General features: G+C 39.6%; 1 protein-coding gene across 1 annotated transcript in view; it reads right to left on the bottom strand.

The window, feature by feature from the left end:
- MOV10L1 (Mov10 like RISC complex RNA helicase 1) overlaps window positions 1–15,447 on the bottom strand; it is a 28,581-nt gene extending 13,134 nt beyond the window's left edge. The window contains exons 1-14 of the mRNA XM_054177836.1: window positions 15,360–15,447; window positions 12,807–12,991; window positions 12,010–12,166; window positions 11,660–11,772; window positions 10,685–10,875; window positions 8,468–8,605; window positions 7,331–7,572; window positions 7,018–7,213; window positions 4,987–5,181; window positions 4,224–4,335; window positions 2,960–3,137; window positions 2,353–2,423; window positions 1,451–1,542; window positions 719–854 (exon numbers count right to left, since the gene is read on the bottom strand). Coding sequence (XP_054033811.1) covers window positions 719–854; window positions 1,451–1,542; window positions 2,353–2,423; window positions 2,960–3,137; window positions 4,224–4,335; window positions 4,987–5,181; window positions 7,018–7,213; window positions 7,331–7,572; window positions 8,468–8,605; window positions 10,685–10,875; window positions 11,660–11,772; window positions 12,010–12,166; window positions 12,807–12,991; window positions 15,360–15,447 — 2,094 coding nt within the window. The remainder of the gene's footprint in view (window positions 1–718; window positions 855–1,450; window positions 1,543–2,352; window positions 2,424–2,959; window positions 3,138–4,223; window positions 4,336–4,986; window positions 5,182–7,017; window positions 7,214–7,330; window positions 7,573–8,467; window positions 8,606–10,684; window positions 10,876–11,659; window positions 11,773–12,009; window positions 12,167–12,806; window positions 12,992–15,359) is intronic.
- Between the last annotated feature and the right edge of the window lie 3,685 nt (window positions 15,448–19,132).

Genomic DNA, 19,132 nt, shown 5'->3' on the forward strand with positions numbered 1-19,132 from the left:
CCCCTGTGATCGCCAAATGAAGTAATTCTGATGACACCCAGCTTAGACTTATTAAAAAAACCCAACAAACCAACCCAAAACCAACACAGGAAACTCCTCTTAAGAATAAGCTGCAACACATTCTTCTCCTTATACTCTGATGTGAAAGCAACATAAAACACAAGATTCCTCACAAATTCTCCAGACAGCTGAAGTCTACTGAAGTGTACCTTTTTCACCCAGGTGGACAGCTTGCTCAACTGCCATGTGGCACCTTCTGCTAGGAAGCCTGTTGTCAGAATACAGATTTGTAGGTTCAAGGTCAAGCTTACATTTCCATAAACTACAGCAGCACACACCTACAATCTATCTGGTACTTTTTACTGTGTGTCAGTGTATATAAAAAAAATAGGAGTATTGTATCAAACCTACTCCAACTCTAAGGAAGCATCTATTCAGAAATATGCTGCAGAAGTGTCAAACAACAGATTTGCTGTTCTCTTGTTCTTCATCGAGGCAAAGATGACCTGGTGTTCCAGACTTAAGTCTTTCACAGAATCACAGAATGATAGGGATTGGAAGGGATCTCTTGAGATCATCCAGTCCAACTCCCGCTGTTAAATAGGTTCACCTAGAGCAGGTTGCATAGGATCAAAGCAGGTTCTGAATGACTCTAGAGACTGAGACTCCACCACCCTCAAAGTAAAGTTCCTCCTCATGTTTAGAGGGAACTTCCTACGCTCAAGTTTTCCCCAATATCTCTTTTCCTGGTGCTGGGCACCCCTGAAAACACACTGACCCCATCCTCCTGATACCCATCCGTTAAGTGTTTATAACCATTGATAAGATCTTCCCTGAATCTTCTCTTCTTTAGGCTAAAAAGCCCCAAGCTTCTCAACTTTTCATTACAAGACAGATGTTCTAACCCCCTAATAATCTTTGCAGCCCTTTGCTGTATCCTCTCAAGCAGTTCCCTGTGCTTCCTGAACCAGAGAACCCAGAACTGGACACAGTATCAAAATGAGGCCTCATCAGAGCCTCCCTCAATCTGCTTGCCACACTCTTGATGCACCCCAGGATGCCACTGGCTTTTTTAGCCACAAGGGCACACTGCCAGCTCATGGTCATCTTGTTGTCCTCCAGGACTCCCACAAGAAAAAAACACAAAAGGAAAACACCTCATCGTCTCTACCCCCTCCTCCCACAATTTCACTGCCTAATCATCTAGAGAGGCTTAGGAGAAGAATTCTTTGTACATAGTGACTACAGTTGCACTCTTTTACCAATAAATGTGGTGGCAAAACTGTGTTGATGGAAATAGGTTAAACAATTGGCAAGAACTTAAATATTTGTCCTTCTAGCTGTATCCACCTAGATAACCAGCTGACACTCATGTATATTGAAAAAGCCACTTTACTAGAGGAATCATTAAATGCCAGAGGAATCATTTTTGGAAACTAACAAAAAATACCTGCTATGAACAAATTCTACATCCATGGGTTCCAAGTTGTAAGTCTCTTCAAAGTCTGCATTAAACATCAGAGTAACATCCTCATTACATATCTGTTGCAAAGATTAAAAGAAAAAAAAAATCCAGTTTAAGTGACAAAGGTTTAGCACTTTAAACACAAAGCATCAACTCTGAAAGCATCAAGCTCCCCCATCATCTGCAAAAAGAACGTCTGCATTTACCTGCTATCAACATATTACTGTAATGGTTTAGCACAAGGGCTAAACTCCCTTCTTCCCCAACACAAAAGTGAGGGGAAAAGTAACACAAAATTCAGGGTTGAGATAAAGAGATAAGAGTTTAATATAACATGAGATATCATAAACACAATGCATAATTAATTATATTATTAGCTAAGGTAATTTAACAATACAATTACTTTAGCTTAGCCTATTTGTAGAAGCAGCACAGTTAAATACAGGGAAAAAAAACCCAGCAGCTACCCAACTCCTACTTGTTTTACCACCATGCCTGCAGAAAGAGCCCAACACCCAATAACCCAGAACAGGAAGCCTCCCATGTTGCAATCTGAACTTCAAGCCCCATAAAGCTTTGCTCCAGTTAACACTTTCATTTTTTGAAGCCAGCATGACTGCAGCATGGTATGAGTAACAGCAGCAGGTTCAACTCAATCCATGACAATTACATATCTGGAATGAGTGCTTTCAAATCAGGTAAGGATTATGATCTAGAAAGAATAGCAAAGCCTAAGTCTTAAAATTTTAGAAGCAAAAGTCTTCACAAGTCAGAAATACTAGCAAATACAAACCCACCACTCAGTACAGATAAAACAAATCTAGCTTCTCAAGAGCCAGGTAATCTGTGGACCACAGTGTTTTCAATAGGAGATATACCTTGCTTACCTCAGTAACATAGCCAATGTACTCTATTACATGCTCAGAGTAGACCTGACTTTTCAGTATCACCTTATCACCTAATTACAAAGTCAAAAGACAACATACTGTTAAAAGGAACAGCACAATTCTTGTGGCAGCACTTATTTGTGATTAAACTAGGAATTTGCAGGACGATAGATGTTAACTGACATCACTAATTGCTGTAGCCCCAAGTACCTGTTATGAAATGCCACATGCAGTTGTATACTGCATTTTAAAAGGCAACTACCGTTGACACTGTAAGGCAACAGTATCTTGCACACTGAGTTTTTTAATTTAATTTTAACTATTTTCCTAGATTGTCTGATAAACCTATTGTGTTGTATCACTACCTTGCAGAGATTATTTTTGCTGAAGCCTCAGTTATGAGAATATGCAAAAGAACAGACACATGCAATGCTCCTTGAGACAGCAGCCAGTAAGACTCACACTGAGATACTAAGTGCACTTCACCTGTTTAGTAGCCTACAATAACAACTTTGTGGAAGACTTCTTTAAACAAATGAACAAGGTTGTATTGCACTGAAAATATGGATCAATGTGCTATTTAGTTTTATCTCACATTAATTACTACCTGTAACCAGACGAGGTCTGCCCTCTTCCACTCCTGGCACTTCCAACACCAGGAAGTTTCCATTCCTTTTCAGAGTAACCCCACTCATGTTAAAATCTTTTATTTCCATTTCTGCATGGATCTCTTCAAGCCACAAGAGCGTAGAAAATTTGGGCTTATAATTCTCTAGATTAAGATGCTGAAAAACAGAACAGTACACATTATTGTAGCTTTCACACTGAGATACAGAATCCACTCTTTTTAACACTATACAAAACACCTTTTAAGAGGACTGCACAGCAACTAGATTGCCAATTAATGCACCTAATACACAGATCTATACACGAGCTAGTATTTTATACTCCTCCAGCAGTCAAAGCAGAATTAGCATCATCCCTGGGGCTCAGACAATAGCTAGTCAGCTGAAGAGTTAACTACCTCTGTTCCTACCTCAGTGACAGGTTTCAACATTTGAATTCAGGGCCACTCCACAAACTGAATTCTATGCTAAGCAATCGCAGAAAGCATAAAATCTATATACACTGGGCAGAGAGGTGGAGAGAGTTGTCAGTCTTTGCCCTGGCTGATGATTATGCAACTTATGGCAAGCTGAAAGAATCAGAACCTTTTCCCTCCAAGATTAATGCATCTCTCTGAAGAGGCATTGCCCAACAGTACAAAGGTCTATCTAAATAATGACTGCTAGAGCCAAATGCTTTCTATTTGACACCTCACTTAAACTCAAGGCAAATAAGCAGTGCTTTCTGTACCAGGCAGAGCAAGGTATTGTTAAAAAAGGTTGCCATTAATGACAGCCTATCAGTATAAAATTTCAGCTACTACAGAGTATTCTCATTTCATTTTCGAAAGAGGATCACTTAATCTGCTAGCTTAATGCTGTGACCTCAGGCTTTGTGTGAGCTGTTTAGAAAGCAAATTTCTCAAAAATGTAAAAAATATCAGCCCTTAAAAATCTATGTGGAAAAAACCCCAACCATTCCAATGATGCCTAGGAAGTGAGAATAAGGAATAATTTTTGCTTAGCTTCTGTAATACTCCCCCAGCAGTATATTTCTACTCCCTTTTCAATTGTTCATTTACACTTTCACGCTCTTGTAAGCTTGGATCCTGTGACATACAGACCAAACTCTTCAGTCTACTTGGTAACAGAAACACATCATCTTCTGTTACACTAAGGGCTATATATTTCTGTTAAATTAAGGTCATCTTCAACAGACATGCATACTTAAAATGTATTTTCTCATACAAACCTACACCTGCATACCTCTGCTAGGAGGGGCTGAAAGGTCAGGATGTCTAACCTCTGCTCCACACATTTTCTTAACTCATCTGGTATGGTATAATATGGGAGGAAACTCGGCAACTTTCTGGAAGTTCTGAAAGAAAAGTGCATGACATGCAATTTGAGAAAGCTGAATGACATGTGAAAACCAGCTACTTAACATGCTACATCACCAAGGCTGTAAAATCAAAACACACAAAACATGACAGACCCAATAATTTATTGAAAGTGACAACTGAGGAATTTGCTATCCTGGGAAGAAAGATAAAGCCCTTCAGTTACAGATTATCTCAAAACATTGTGTTTCACTGCATTTTCAGTTTAGGGTGATTTTCCTAACTAAGGAAATACTGTAGGTATAATGGAAGCCTATTTGCAAAAGGGATAGTTCTCAATGAAAGATGGGAAACATTGGCATCTCATAGAAGTTGCTTAAGGAGCTAATACACTAACTCTCAGGAAACAATTTTTTGTGTTTCCACTTTTTTTTCCTTAATTACACAGTTGTTTCTTGTAGATTGCTATGAAAGTGTTAGTCTCACTTATCATATTATACAAATTTGCAAAGAAATCAAGCAGTTCATTACTAAAGCGACCTCTTCTATCAGTAATGTTCACAATTATCTTGTTTACAACACACATGTATGGTCTCCCAGTTTTACAGTCTCTCTCAGCATTACATTGGTATCAATATCAGACACAGCATTAATAGGTAAGTGTTATTTTCCGCTCCAATTCACAGTACCTTTTGTATTTAGGGGCAATCACTGTTGTCTTCTTTGGCTGAGGTTCAGAAGTATTTTTAGGACTCCTCAGAGAAAATGGTTCCACAGGTGCTATTAGTAATTCTTCTTCATTTGTTACAGTGGCTTCAATACAGTGTCCAACAGTAACATCAGGAAAACCAAGCAACAGGAGTTCTTTACTGTACCCAGGATTTCTTCAAGTAAGCAGAAATTGTTCTTAAAACCATCATGTTCACACTTGATTTTCCACACCCATAATTATTTTTTTTATAAATACAACTGTAGATTATTTCAGTAACATGTGAGAAATGGTAACCTAGGGCAACTCCACACACCTACTCTCCACCCTGAGCTCAATTAAGGTATAAACAATTTAAACCAACACAACAACCAACCAAGACACATTCAAAAAAACAAACAGATGAAAAAAAACCCTGAACACTCCAATTTCATCAAAAGCTTGGGTAAAGAGCAAGATCCAACCCCTGAATGATACCAGGTAAAGAATGAATACTTCTACCACATTAAGTACGTTGGAATTACTGTTACTGTAAAAGATCAGCCAAACATTTCCAGAGGAACCTGAAGCGTATCCCTTCACTGCCTGCAGCAACAGCTTTGCTCCACCTTGCCTAAGGCTACACAGAACTGAACACTAACTATAAACATATCAAGTAGAGAAACGAGGAAAGATCCTTTATTTCTGAAAAATGCACTACATATGTAAGCAGTGTTGGGGAGTAACAGAGGGAAAGAAAAAACAATTCAGAGGGAACAATTTCTTCAGACTTCAGATATCCAATAAGCTCTCTGCTCTGAAATCACAAAAAATGAACTCATCTCAGCAGTACCCACAGCCCAGTTGTCTCCTCGGCACTAACTACATGGTCCAACACTTGTTACTATGTGCCTGAAACAAGCACTTCCCAGAAGGATTCCAGTTTACTTTCTCTCTGTCAGTAGTACCACTTTTTCATGTCAGGTTAAAGTTATAGCTTAGATTTCTATGATACACAAATTCAGTACAGACACTGAACTGTCCAGAATTACAGCCTAAATCTGGAGTCTCTGTGGTCTGCGAAGTGGCCAGCAAGCACTTGTTAGCTTCATGCTGCAGCCTCCCACAGAGTTTCCTGTGGAATGGTCTGTATTAGATTTTCAGATGTTATGGCATTTATAGGTCTCCACTGAAATATAAATTGTTCTACATTCAAAATTCTCCACAAAGGCACTCCATGCCTGCAACTTATCCTTCTAATGGCAGCTAAACCATCATGCTAAGAAAATTTCTACCCCCTGCCTCATTATTTAAAATAGTAACAGAATTAGTGTGAAAGTTAATGCAGTCTTACTTTCATGAACAAAATAATTTGACCCTGTTTTCCCCCGTTCAATTATGATCAGTGGCTGTAAAGATACAGCTCAAAGTAATAGAAAAGTACATGAAAATGAGGATCCTACATGAATTCTGAAGGAGCTCTCACAAAGACGTTTTATTCTTAACTGAATCCATGAAGTAATTTGTACAAAGGATTTTTGGTTTACAAGGTTCTTCTAAGATTCACAAACCACTTCCTCCGTAAGTTAAAGCCTCAAGGAAGAAAGTTTTCTTTATTCTTTCAGCATACGTAACCTGTATTTAATGTATCAGGACATGCGAGGTGCTAGAGACCAAGACATGCAGCAATATGAATGTGACATCAAGGTGCCAAGACTAGAAGAAACATACAGATTTCCTGGAAGTTTTTGTCTGACACTAGCTCTATAGTTCATGGAGCAATGAGTTCTGGAATTTAGAGAAGTCATCTATTCCCTCTGTTCATTCCCTCTATTCATTTGCTACTACCATCTTCTTTCAGTAAAAATCAGAATCAAGCAAGGGCCTAATGTTCCCATGTAATTTGCTATTATGTGCTAGGTTATATTTTCCTACACTAGAAAAAATCAACTGTGCCCACAGTAAGTGAACTAAGTCCATTTTTATGACTCATTTTCATTATGTTGGTCAGAACCAATGGTAAGATACTTACACAGCTGTGCATATGATCACTATGGGTATCTTTCCACCTGGTGGTACAACAATTTCTCCAGTAATATCAACATGCTTTACTGGCTGTTCCACATCACCTCTTTGCTCATTTTTTTCATGATGTAGATTTTCACATTTCACCACAGGGAAGTGTTCTTTTGCCCTTGATAAATGTGTGTCCTGATAATTAATTCCTTCTGTAGTAAACATTATAAAAATTTGTTACCACAATTGCTTCACTAACATAAATCTTCTCAAACAACCTTATGGGTGCAAACTTACACTCAGCTTCAAATGGTAACATTTCACTGTACCTGCAACGACTCCATTCTTCATAATGGATGCATTATTCAATGACTCACATGTTGCTTTTCCACTGTCATTACATGAATTAATTGCAGCTTTTGAAAGGGCTTCTTGATTTATTAGAAAGGATGACAGATAGGCCTCTGGTCTGTTCTCATGTTTTTGAGGAATCTGAAAACTGAATTGCTTGTCTTTCACCCATCCAGCTAATCTGCAGCTGATTAAGGCCTGTGGAATAGTCCCTTTATTCCTAGAAGTAGTTATATGATTAATTACATAATTAAATGCATAGTTAATGTTCTTGAGAGGTTTAATTCCACTTAAGTCAAATACAACTGTGTGTAGCAGGTTAGTTCATCACTATTTCCTAACTGGTATCAGAAAGAAACTGTGCTACTGATTCTAATTCGCAAAGATTAGGTCTGCTAAGCATTAGTATTTCTAGGATATATCAATTAGCATATGAAGCATACAGAAATACTGTGTATAAAAACAGCTATAGTAACCTAAAATCTATCAAGTAACTAACTCTTAGAAAAGAGCCTACAGCAACTTCAGTATCTATACCCAGATGTGAACCTCCCCTTTGCCCCCTGCAACAAAACCACCAAGATAAAGCCAACCAAGATAAAGCTACCACCACAAAAAGCCTCCAGGATACACAAACATAGTTCTTCAACATCCATGCTAAATCAAAACAAAACCAAAACCCCCACCACAAATAAACAAAACCAAATCCCGCCAAAAAAAACCCCAAGGCAATTAAAAGCAATTAGAAAAAAATCTGGTCTGCCTTTAACACAAGGGTATGTAACAGTCCTCTTGTTCGAAAATTTTAAAGATGACAGCATATCTGTGGTTTAATTAAATGTAAAAACATTTAATTCTCATTTCAGAATGGATTTTATTGTGATTGAAAACAGATACTGGAATGGGGAGTCTCTAAGCACATAGATGCTCCATAAAAAGACTATCTTAAAAATATTAAACTCAATATGAAACTCTTTAATCCCACAGTATTTGAGGATTACTTGAAGACTATGAACTACAAAACTCAACTATGAGAGGCTTCTTTACTGGAGACAGATTTACATACTATGGAGTAACAGAAAGAAAGCAAGCTTAGAAAAATCAGAAAGGCTTACTCTATCCAAATGATCATTCTTTTAGATTCCCCCTGCTTCAGAGTTCCAAAATCAGTTATTCTTGATACTTCCAATCTTTTGTCTCTCATTAAGATTTCATAGGACTCATCCAGGTCGACTCCATTAGAGTGAGACTGGCTGTAAAAACAATTTTAGCTAGCAATTTTGAAAGACAGACTTCAGTTCAGCACAAATTTATGGAACAGTGTATCAACATACAGTCACAGTATTTAGGAAGAACCAGGTAAGAAGGTTCATCTTTTTCTCAGCCATTTATATTTCCAAGGCAATTAGATTACCTTTACTAACTTAAACAACAAATTAAAAGCAAGACTTTGTCATCAGCACAATAAACCATAAAAAACTGAAACTCTGGATAAAAGATTAAAATTATTAAGAAGTTAGTTAATCTGTGCTGAAGAGCTGAATCAAATGGTGACTGAAGACGTCACGGATCTCTTTGGGAGCTGATCCAAGATGCAATGAAATAGCTCTTTATCAAGAGACCTGATTAGCACTGGAGCTTAAAAGATAGAATGACTAGACTGGAAGCGTTTCAACATGTACCAAGCACTTGTGTTCTTACTGATACAATCTGAAAGCAGGAAACTGAGAAGAAACTTTAAAAAGCTGAAAAACAAAAAGCACCCTTAAAACTCCTATTACACATCCTATTGATGAAAAATGTCTATTAAAACTAAACAAAATGCTCCTCCCTATCAGAGACAGTGACTAGAGCACCAAGCCTCTCAGTGTCAGCTACCGGTAGCAACCATTTGAAAAAATGGTTTCCATTCTACAATCAAGAAAATATTCAGTTGAAGTCACATGGAAATATTTTAAGACTCTTTTCAGTATTTACACATCTTAAGTATCTTAAGATTAGTTATCTAATAAAGTAGAAAATGACTGCAGCTGTTCTTTATCAGCTGCCTCAATTTCCTAACAAAGCCCACTAGATGTCTCCCAGTACAGCTGAAGCTGACTCAATTTTTTTATATGGTAGGAAATATGCTAAAAAAGTAAGACATCAACTCCAAGACCTGTTTTTGTAACGTGGCTTCTGTAATAATCTTCTGTATAAAATTAATCACTAAAAATGGGTTCAACTGAAAAAACAAGGAAACAAAATAAGTGAACAAATTGTATGGTTGTGCAAAGTGATGTAAACTCAAGTTTCATCTAGCTACAATTTCAATCTATTATATCTGTTACCTCCAGTGCAAACCAGATTATCTCATTCGTCACAGTTCCTCTGAAGATAAATGTACTACCCTTAACTATATTTCCTAGAGATGGCACAAGGCAAGTTCTCCCAAAGACAGTATTTGAAGGTTATTCAAAGGCCTTTTTTGTTCGCCTTTGGACCTTCCAGTTACTCAACAGTTTATACTTTGACCTGCAGAATCAGACTTAGTAATCCTAGCCCTGCTAGCACCAAGCCTCCCATAAAATATACAGCCTCAAAGTATATTAAGAGGCTATTATCTGTAAATTCTGTCACTCTCAGTGCTTAAGTCTGAGAATGTCACTCAGGTTGAACTCCATGTCCTTGCAGAACTGCTACTGCCTATTTTACATTTGAGTAGTTATTTACTTCACAAAATTTTGCTTCTTCACCATTCTGCATTATCATTTACTTTTCCCTACCTTTTCTGCAATCTCTTCAGATCTTCCTCTCACATGACACATGCCATCTAAAATGCCTGTAGAACTTCCCAGTTTGATATTTGTAAGCCCAATGAATCTCTGCTATTAAGATCATTAAATCATTGTTTAGGACATATCTGAAGAATCACTACAATTTAAGCAAAATAGATTAAAATCCCATCCATTTTACATCAGTTTTGCTGCGTATAGTTTTCAATCAGTAAAGTCCTCACTAAAAGAACATATATTAGAGGAAATAAGGCAAGAACGTGAGCTTGGCATTTTTCCAAGAAAACCATTTTCTAAGAAATTCCTTCCTTGCCTAGTGATAGCCCTGTGCTCAGCTGCTATTAGTTTTGCTTCTCTAGTAAGTACAGATATCCCCACCTTATGGAAAGGAAGAACAAGCAAGGGATAAGTCAAATCACACACTGATTTTCCAAATGATCCATCAAAATTTCTAGTCAACTAGTGATGAATTCACAGTATTTCTTACTTATGACATAACAAAATAAGCTGCAACAATTCATTTCTAGTTGTTAAGTGGAAAGAATGAAAGACTATTACCCATTCTGGTTGACTGGCACCAGGCAAAGAGCTCTCCAAATGTAACACGACTGATTGCTCTCCACCACAACAGTGTTCACTAGATCATGTCTACAAGGTGAATAGCCATCAGGAAGTTCCAGTGAATCCAAAGTGAAAAATATACTCTCATCTACTGTACCACTTCTTCCCCAGATGCCAGAAATGCGAACCTGTAACAGTTGGTTATCCAGTATTACTTGATATTAAGCTAACACACATACTACCATTACAGTTTCCCCCTGCAAAAGTCATTCTAGCATTAACAGAGCTGAATTCTGAAGTTTCAGTTGTTCATAGGAAATAAGCATACAGCTCTAAGCTAAAACTACCCTGCCTGTCTCCAGATTTGGAAGTATAAAGAAACACAGGTACTTCAGGTAAGTATTAGGTTCCACTTAAGTGCATACTACAATATATACATTTGACTTAATTGTGTTTTGTGACTCACCAACTTATCTAATTTATACTTCAGTACTAGCACTCACAAGTTAAAATTTTTCCTATATTTGACATGCAAATATTATCCAATCTATGCAGTTAAGGCAAATACAACATACCACAAACCTAATACAGGTATTCCTAGAGGTAACAAATTATTTTTACTAAAATAAAGGACAATGGTTGTTTTTTAAACCAACCCAGATAAAATAATAAATTCTACACTCATTAATTCATAAAAAGATTTTGAAAATCCACACATCCTCATTACAACCAGTAAGCATCTAATAGTAAGTGTTATCAATCCACAATCCAGTAAGTTAATTACTCTTCCTGTTCTAACCAAAATGCATCTGCTTTTTTAAAAGCTTTGGTATTTTAGAAATAATCCTATAAAAGGATGACTTCATGTATGTTGTAATAGAAGATCTAGCAATATTAGCAACTTAAACCCACCTCCAAAACATTACCTCACACAAGATTCCTCTTGCTAAAAGCCATGAGCAGAACATTTACCTTGTCTACTTGCTTGTATCTCAAAGGCTTTACAGCAACTGCTTCACTGTTCCATGTTATTGGGTTAATAAAATATTTTGCTTGCACCCAGTCACCTTCATAAGGTTTGAAGCCTAAATGAAGCAGAGCATATCTGAAGTTTAATCGCTACTGATGAAATCTGCATGACTATCATACAGAAGTTATATAAAATGACCCGTCAGAACCATGCATTATTCAGATCCACTAAGCTGAAATTTCCCTTTGCAGTTCTTCCCCCAGTAGGCTATGACAAACTATGTAAGAAATGCTTGGGCAGACAGGTTCAACTACATAAGGGATGCAAAGCAAAGAAGAAAGCCCCTACACACCTTCACAGACGTTTTCCATTGCAAAAAAAGTATTCTGGTTAATATAGCCACCATCCTTAGAGAGAGAGGTAATATTGCCGATTAATATTTTCATATTTAGTTCAGAAGCCTCACAAGTGGAAGTGGAACTTTCCCATGTATTCTGGACAGCATCTACCTATTAACAGAAACCCACATTGAAACAGCTGATTGTTAGAATCTCCAGTTAAACAGCTATTCCTACCACAAATACCAGAATATCAACTGTTTCTGGAAGTTAAACATCTCATCAGACAACTCTACACTCACTGTACCTACTCATTTTTGTACACAGAAAACATGAATAACAACAGCAAGTAACTACTCTTTTAAGAGGTCTGCTGTATGCTGCAACACCAGCAGCTTCTAAATTACATGTTGATTTGTCAAATCTTTCTCATGCTTCCCTTAGTTTAGGTCTATGTAAGACTTTACTTCATATAGACAAGAGGATGCCCTCACCCAGCAACCAGATTGTACACAACTGGAAATAGAACATCACCATTTCAGAAAGCAAAACAATGCTATTTATAAACACTATGTGTTTCAGACTGCCCCTTAGTCATTCTCTAATAATTAGATTAAAATAACACTAAGGAGATACTTTTTACAGACTTTACATATCACCCCAAATGCAAGTTTGCTTCCTTAAAGAGCCTTCTGCAAACCCAAGAATTTGTGTTGTAGAATTTGAGAGGCTAAACTATATTAACCTCCAAAAGAAGGTCTGATAGGATTTACAGACAGTATTTGGACTACCATTTATTTTCACAGCTTACCCTCAAGGCCTTCAAGCCACCTGATGTTTTATCCTCTTCAACAGTGGCAGTAACTTCCTGCCCAACAGTCAGCAGCTTATTTTTTGAAACAGCATCCCTGGTGAAGATGATCATGTCATCTATCATCCCATAATCATGGCAAAATCTAGTCACCACTCCTCGCACAGTTTTTAATGCTTTATCACCTGTATCCAGAGGAAAAGTGACACAAACAAATAATTTGTTTAAATAACTCTGTAACAAGAAATTAATACTACTGAAAGTGCTATCCTTCCTCTCTAAAAGTCATTCTCTTATTCCACTAAGATAACCAACATTTGCCAACTAATTAATTAAACATTTATGCCATTCTTTGGACACACTTCAGCACCTCAATGTCTTTCTTGGGCCCAAACACTAAGCACAATACTCAAGGTGCAGCCTCACCAGTGCCAAGTGCAGGGGAACAATCACTTCCCTAGTTCTACTGCTACGTGACTTCCAATACCAGCCAGGATGCTGTTGGCCACCTGGCCACACTGATGGCTCATGTTCAGCTGGCCGTTGACCAGAGCCCCCAGATGCTTTTCTACTGGGAAGTTTTCCAGCCACTCTTCCCCAAGTGCATTCAGTTGTTGTGACCCAAGTGTAGGATCCAGCACTCTGCCTCATTAAACCTCATACAACTAGACTCAGCTCATCAGTCCAGCCTTTCCAGAATACCCTGTAGAGCCTTTCCACCTTCAAGCAGATCAACAGTCCCTCCCAGGTTGGAGTAAACTGCAAAATTGAGAGGATACCCAATGCCCTCATTCAGATCATCAATAAAGAGAACTGGCCCTAATACTGAGTCCCAGGGTGCACCACCTGTGACAGTCACTCCAGTCACAAACTGTGCCTTGGGCCCTGCCATCCATCCAGTTTTTCTACCCAGTGAAGAGTACCTCTGTTCAAACCATTAGCAGCCAATTTTCTTTGTGCAACAGTGTCAAAAGATTTAGTAAAGTCCATGAACAGCCTTCCCCTGATCCACTAAATAGGTTCATGTTGTCATAAAAGATCAAATTGGTACCTGCAGTACCTGCCTTCCTTAAGTCTATGCTAACTGAGCCCAATCACATGATTGCCCTGTAGGTACTGTATGACAGCTCTCCAAGGTAACCTGCTCCATAACCTTCCCTGGCACTGAGGTCACATGGAGAAGTCTGTACTTGGTTAGCCAGGACTGCTGATAAATAATGGAAAGTGGCCTGGTGAGTACTTCTGCCATCTCTCTCAGTACCCTGGGATCGACTGCATCTGGCCCCATGGACTTGGGTGTGTCTAAATGGTGTAGTACATCACTAATCATCTCCCCTAGGATTATGGAGGTTTCATTCTCCTCACTGTCCCTGTTTTCCAGATCAGAGCCCTGGGTACCCAGCAAACACCCAATTTTACTATTAAAAAGACTGAGGTAGAGCAGGCATTAAGTACCTCAGCCTTTTTCTCAATCTTTGTTATTGTATTTCTCCCCTCATCCCATAAAGGGTGAAGATTTTCCTTAACCCTCCTTCTGTTGTTGATGTATTTATTAAAAAAAAAAACAATTTAATTGTATTTTACAGCAGTAGCCAGATTAAGTTTTACTTGGGCTTTGGGTCTTCTAATTTTCCCCAGGCATAACCTCACAACATACTTGCAGTCGTCCTGAGTTGCCTGCTATTTCTTCCAAAGCTCATAAACTCTCTTTTACCAAGTTTCAGTCAAAGCTCTCTGTTCAGCCAGGCCAGGCCACTTCAGGTGCAGAATCCAGCACTTGACTATATATATTTAAATACCTTGAAAAACTTGAGATTGAAAAATACCTGCAAGCTGAGCAGCTTCTCACAAAAGCTGTTTTCCAGAAAACTCTCAACATCGATTTTATGGAGAATCTAACACAGTCCAGATTTTCACATTAAGAAAGTTGGAGAAGTAAAGAAACTATAACTAATTCTTCATGTTTGCAGAGATGTGGTGTTCTTCTGCTGAACTAGGCATGTTGAGTCTTTTTGATTAGAAGCAGGCTCCACTTACGTAGCACACATACTTTATTCAACAGTGCAGCAGTGCAACTTCAGGCTTAATGGATGCTAGTTAAAATTTCTAACATATTAGCTACACTCACAATCAAGATTATTACTAGTGAAAGTAATTTTTCTTGTACTCTGTATTAAAAAACATAAACCACACTTTTTGATTTGGATGTACACCATTTTGGAGCCTCAAAATATCAGAACTACACTGTTATCTCCATTCCAGAGCCTAAGAAAGATGAACGACAGCGGAAGGCCCAAAGCATTCATCATCGCCCCCAGCTCTCCGCTTGCATCCTACTCCAACAGCAACAGTACAGCAAAACAGTACTGCTAGATACACTCCCACGTGCTCTGTAGTCAAAAAGTCATCTTCTTTACCTGATTTCCGTAAGGAAATAGGCCTTCACACAGCCACGCTCGTGGAGGATGAAACCACCAACACCCTCCGGGCTCTGAAGCTACACACTAGCACTGCACCTGGCACTGCAAACCCACGACGGGCCCAGGAACCTACCCGAGTCTGCCCATCTCTCCTCTTCTCCTTCTTTGTCATCTGCACGCCTCCAGAAATAGGAGAGCGCCTTAGAGAAGAGTCCGAGCATGGTGGAACAGCAACGACACTGCACTCGGCAAACTACCAGAAGCGCCCTTGACGTCCTCTTACAGCCGCGCTTCAAGCTCCTACGCCGCTGATCGCCAGTCCCGCTCCTCGCTTGTGGTCATGCGAAAGAGCCGACGCCAGGCGCCACGGAGAGGGGCGTTGTTAAGAGCTGTAGGATTTTGCGCAGGTTTTGGGTCCGGTAGGGAGCGAATGAGAACACAGCGTCCCCTGTGCTGGCTGGGGAAGACGCACCCTGGCGTGGCGTCGAGCGGAGGCTGCTCGCTGCTTCCCTCCGCCTTAGCCGCTTTTCGGCTTTTCCCGGGTGCAACGCGCCCCAGCTGCGGAGCTGCCTGCCCACAGCCCGGCCGTGAAGGAGCCGCTTTCCCGCTGGCCCTGACCCTGTCCCCGGCCCTCTGTGAGGAGATGGACCTCTGAGGTGTCTCCGGCTCTGAGGAGACGATGTCTGTGGACCGAGGTGTAGCCAGCTCCGCAGCCCTGGTGGCGGGCGCGCTGTCAGCACACGTGGCACAGGTCCCTCTCCTGATTGTGCCAAGTGATGGCACCTTTGGCAGAACGGGTGCGAATGACCTCCTTCACTGGCTTTTAAGGGCGGTAGGGGTTGAAGAGACATTAAAGATGGTGTCATGTGTGGTCACCACAAAAAGCTTAAAACAAAGGGGTGCAAGCCTCTTTTTGGTTGCTGGTGATGCTGTCTGCAGTTGTGGCCATAATGTATGAAAGGTTTTCCATGTTTCTGAAAGGGAGGAGTCCTCAGCAGGCAAACCCACAGGCAGGCTGCCATCTTACCTGGGCTGAGGGCTCTCACTGCACTTGTGTGGCAGTAGGAATAAATCTGACAGGGAGTCCAGCACGGTAAACTCTAGTATGCACATGCAGATGTCATAATGTTAAATTGCTACTACCTCAGTAGCTGCCTGCTTCAAAATCATAGAATAAACTAGAACGTTGTAAACTTGGCTAACAGCAAAAATAAGTTGTGGGTTTTTTGTTTGAGTGTTCTCTCTCTCTCTTTTTTTTTTTTTTTTTAAATTTGTCTTACTACCATTAATGTAATGTACTTAATGTAAGAGCTGCTGTGGCTCTGGAGGAAATAAAATCTTCCTAACTGTTGCTTACTTTTTCAATAGCTGACAATATTGCCGGTACTCTTCACACAATACAGTTTGGGTATCTCGTATAACCATTTTAAAATTTTTGTTTAGCAAGTCTCTTTTAAACACTTCAGAATACAGACTTAACCAGGTTGGAAAAGACCTTTGAGATCACCAAGTCCAACCTATTACCCAACACCATCTAATCAACTAAACCATGGCACCAAGCACGTCATCCAGGCTCTTTTTAAACACTTCCAGTGATGGTGACTCCAGCACCTCCCTGGGCAGCCCATTCCAATGACTAATCTCTCTTTCTGTGAAGAATTTCTTCCTAACATCCAGCCTGAACCTCCCCTGGTGCAGCTTAAGATTGTGCCCTCTTATTCTGTCACAGGTTGCCTGGGAGAAAAGATTGATCCCCACCCTTAAGGTAGTTGTAGACCCCAATAAGGTCTCCCCTGAGCCTCTTCTCCAGGCTAAACAACACCAGCTCCCTCAGCCTCTCCTCATAGGCTTGTGCTACAAACCCCTCACCAGCTTTGTTACCCTTCACTGGACATGTTTGAGCAACTCAGCATCTTTCTTAAACTGAGGGGCTAAGAACTGGACACAGTACTCAAGGTGTGGCCTAACCAGTGTTGAGTACAGGGGCAGAATGACCTCCCTGCTCCTGCTGGCCAGACTATTTTTGATGCAGGCCAGGATGCCATTGGCCTTCTTGGCCACCTGGGCACACTCCTGGCTCATGTTCAGCTGGCTGTCCACCAGTACCCCCATGTCCCTTTCTGCCTGGCTGCTCTCCAGCCACTTCGACCCCAGCCTGTAGTGCTGCATGGGGTTGTTGTGGCCAAAGTACAGAACCTGGCACTTAGATGTATTAAATCTCATGCCATTGGACTCTGCCCATCTGTGCAGCCTGTCAAGGTCCCTCTGCAGAGCTCTCCTACTTGGTGTCATCTGCAAATATACTGATGATGGACTCAATCCCCTCATCAAGATAATCAATAAAGATATTGAACAAGATTGGGCCCAACACTGATCCCTGGGGAACACCACTAAAGCACAATTTGTTGATGAGCTCAGCATTCCAGTAATTTCAATAGGAACTGCCACATAAGACTGATGGAGGATATGATTTCAGGAAGTAGGGCAGAGCAGTACATAATTTTATGGGAAACTATGACTATCAGAGAAAGACAGTGTAGTCTGTGATTAAATTGAGACTAGCAGTTGTCTTCAGCAACCTTTTCTACTCATGGTTACCACATTCAGGCAAAGAAGGAGTACATTGGAGATTGTTAACACTTCTATAGAGTTCTGTACAATTTCTAGACCAGAAGAAATTCTGATTGCCAGTAATTACACTAGTGCCTTGCTGTGAAGTAATTGAGGTGATGCTGTTGGGAGGAGAAATGTATGATAGTTGTCTGTGGTCAGTGATGATTTTAGAAAAAATGCCCAGGGAGTGATAGCCTCCACTTTTATATACATTGATTTAAAACATCTTACCATTTGATTTTTCCCTAAGGGTCTTGTTGAGTGTTGGCAAAGAAATGTTGGTGGGCAAAAATGTGACAGGTAAAGAAATTGTTTTTCTAGAGGAGGGGAATGGTTACACATGCATAAATTCCTGTATGAAGATCTTGTGATTTATAATAGCCTTCCAGGCTGTGCTTCTAGGGAATCTTGCTGCAAAAAAATTGCCAAGGCAGAAAAGATCAGTGTTCAATCTGGATGTCCTTTAAAATCCTAACATGATGTGTTATGAATAAAATTAGAAGTGTTTTTTAATAGTATTCAATACTGTATATACTGATCAAAGCTGTTTAAACTCTTCAGATGGTGGTTCATATGAAGGGCTAAAATCCAAAAAAAAGTTATATTATACTAGGGGAGCAAGACATACCTTTGAAGATATTTGACCTACATTTAGCTCTGGGTTTTAGCTCATGGCTCAAAACATGAGTTGGGAAATGAGGTTTGGGGAGTCAGTTCCAGATAAATAAAATGCTTCAAAGAGCTGATTTAAAAAGAGGTGAAAATATTGAACAAGAAATACATATAATGAGCTAAAATAGTGTAACTAAATATCATGTGAAAAAATATGTAGTTAGTGTAGCTAATAAAAATCTGAGGAAGGGTTGATCATCATGGTAAACAAAACTTTTGCCAGAGCTTCAGATGCTTTTTGTGTTTAGATTTGGGAACATCTAAGGCATGAGCCTGGGTTCAGTGCTAGGGACACTGGTCCAGGAAAAAAAGGCACTTTTTAAAATGAATTGCTGATACAGAAGTAGCTCTATACAAGTTTATACACCTTTTTATTGTATTATCCCTTAGCAGATCCCTCATAATTGTCAATCTGTTTTATATCTTTTCTGCTTACTAGGGGACCATGCTTGCATGGCACTGCCATGGTGAATTACCTAGCACCTGCTATAGCTGCTTCAGGCAGTCTGAACTTGTTCAGTGGTCATTTCAGTGGTAGAAGTAAGTAGTTCTTCATAGCCTTTAATGATTTGATGTGATTTGTCACCCCATGACATCTTTTGGCCAAGCTTAGAGTAAAGC

Source organism: Dryobates pubescens, chromosome Z, assembly GCF_014839835.1.
Source record: "Dryobates pubescens isolate bDryPub1 chromosome Z, bDryPub1.pri, whole genome shotgun sequence".
Taxonomy (NCBI): Eukaryota; Metazoa; Chordata; class Aves; order Piciformes; family Picidae; genus Dryobates; species Dryobates pubescens.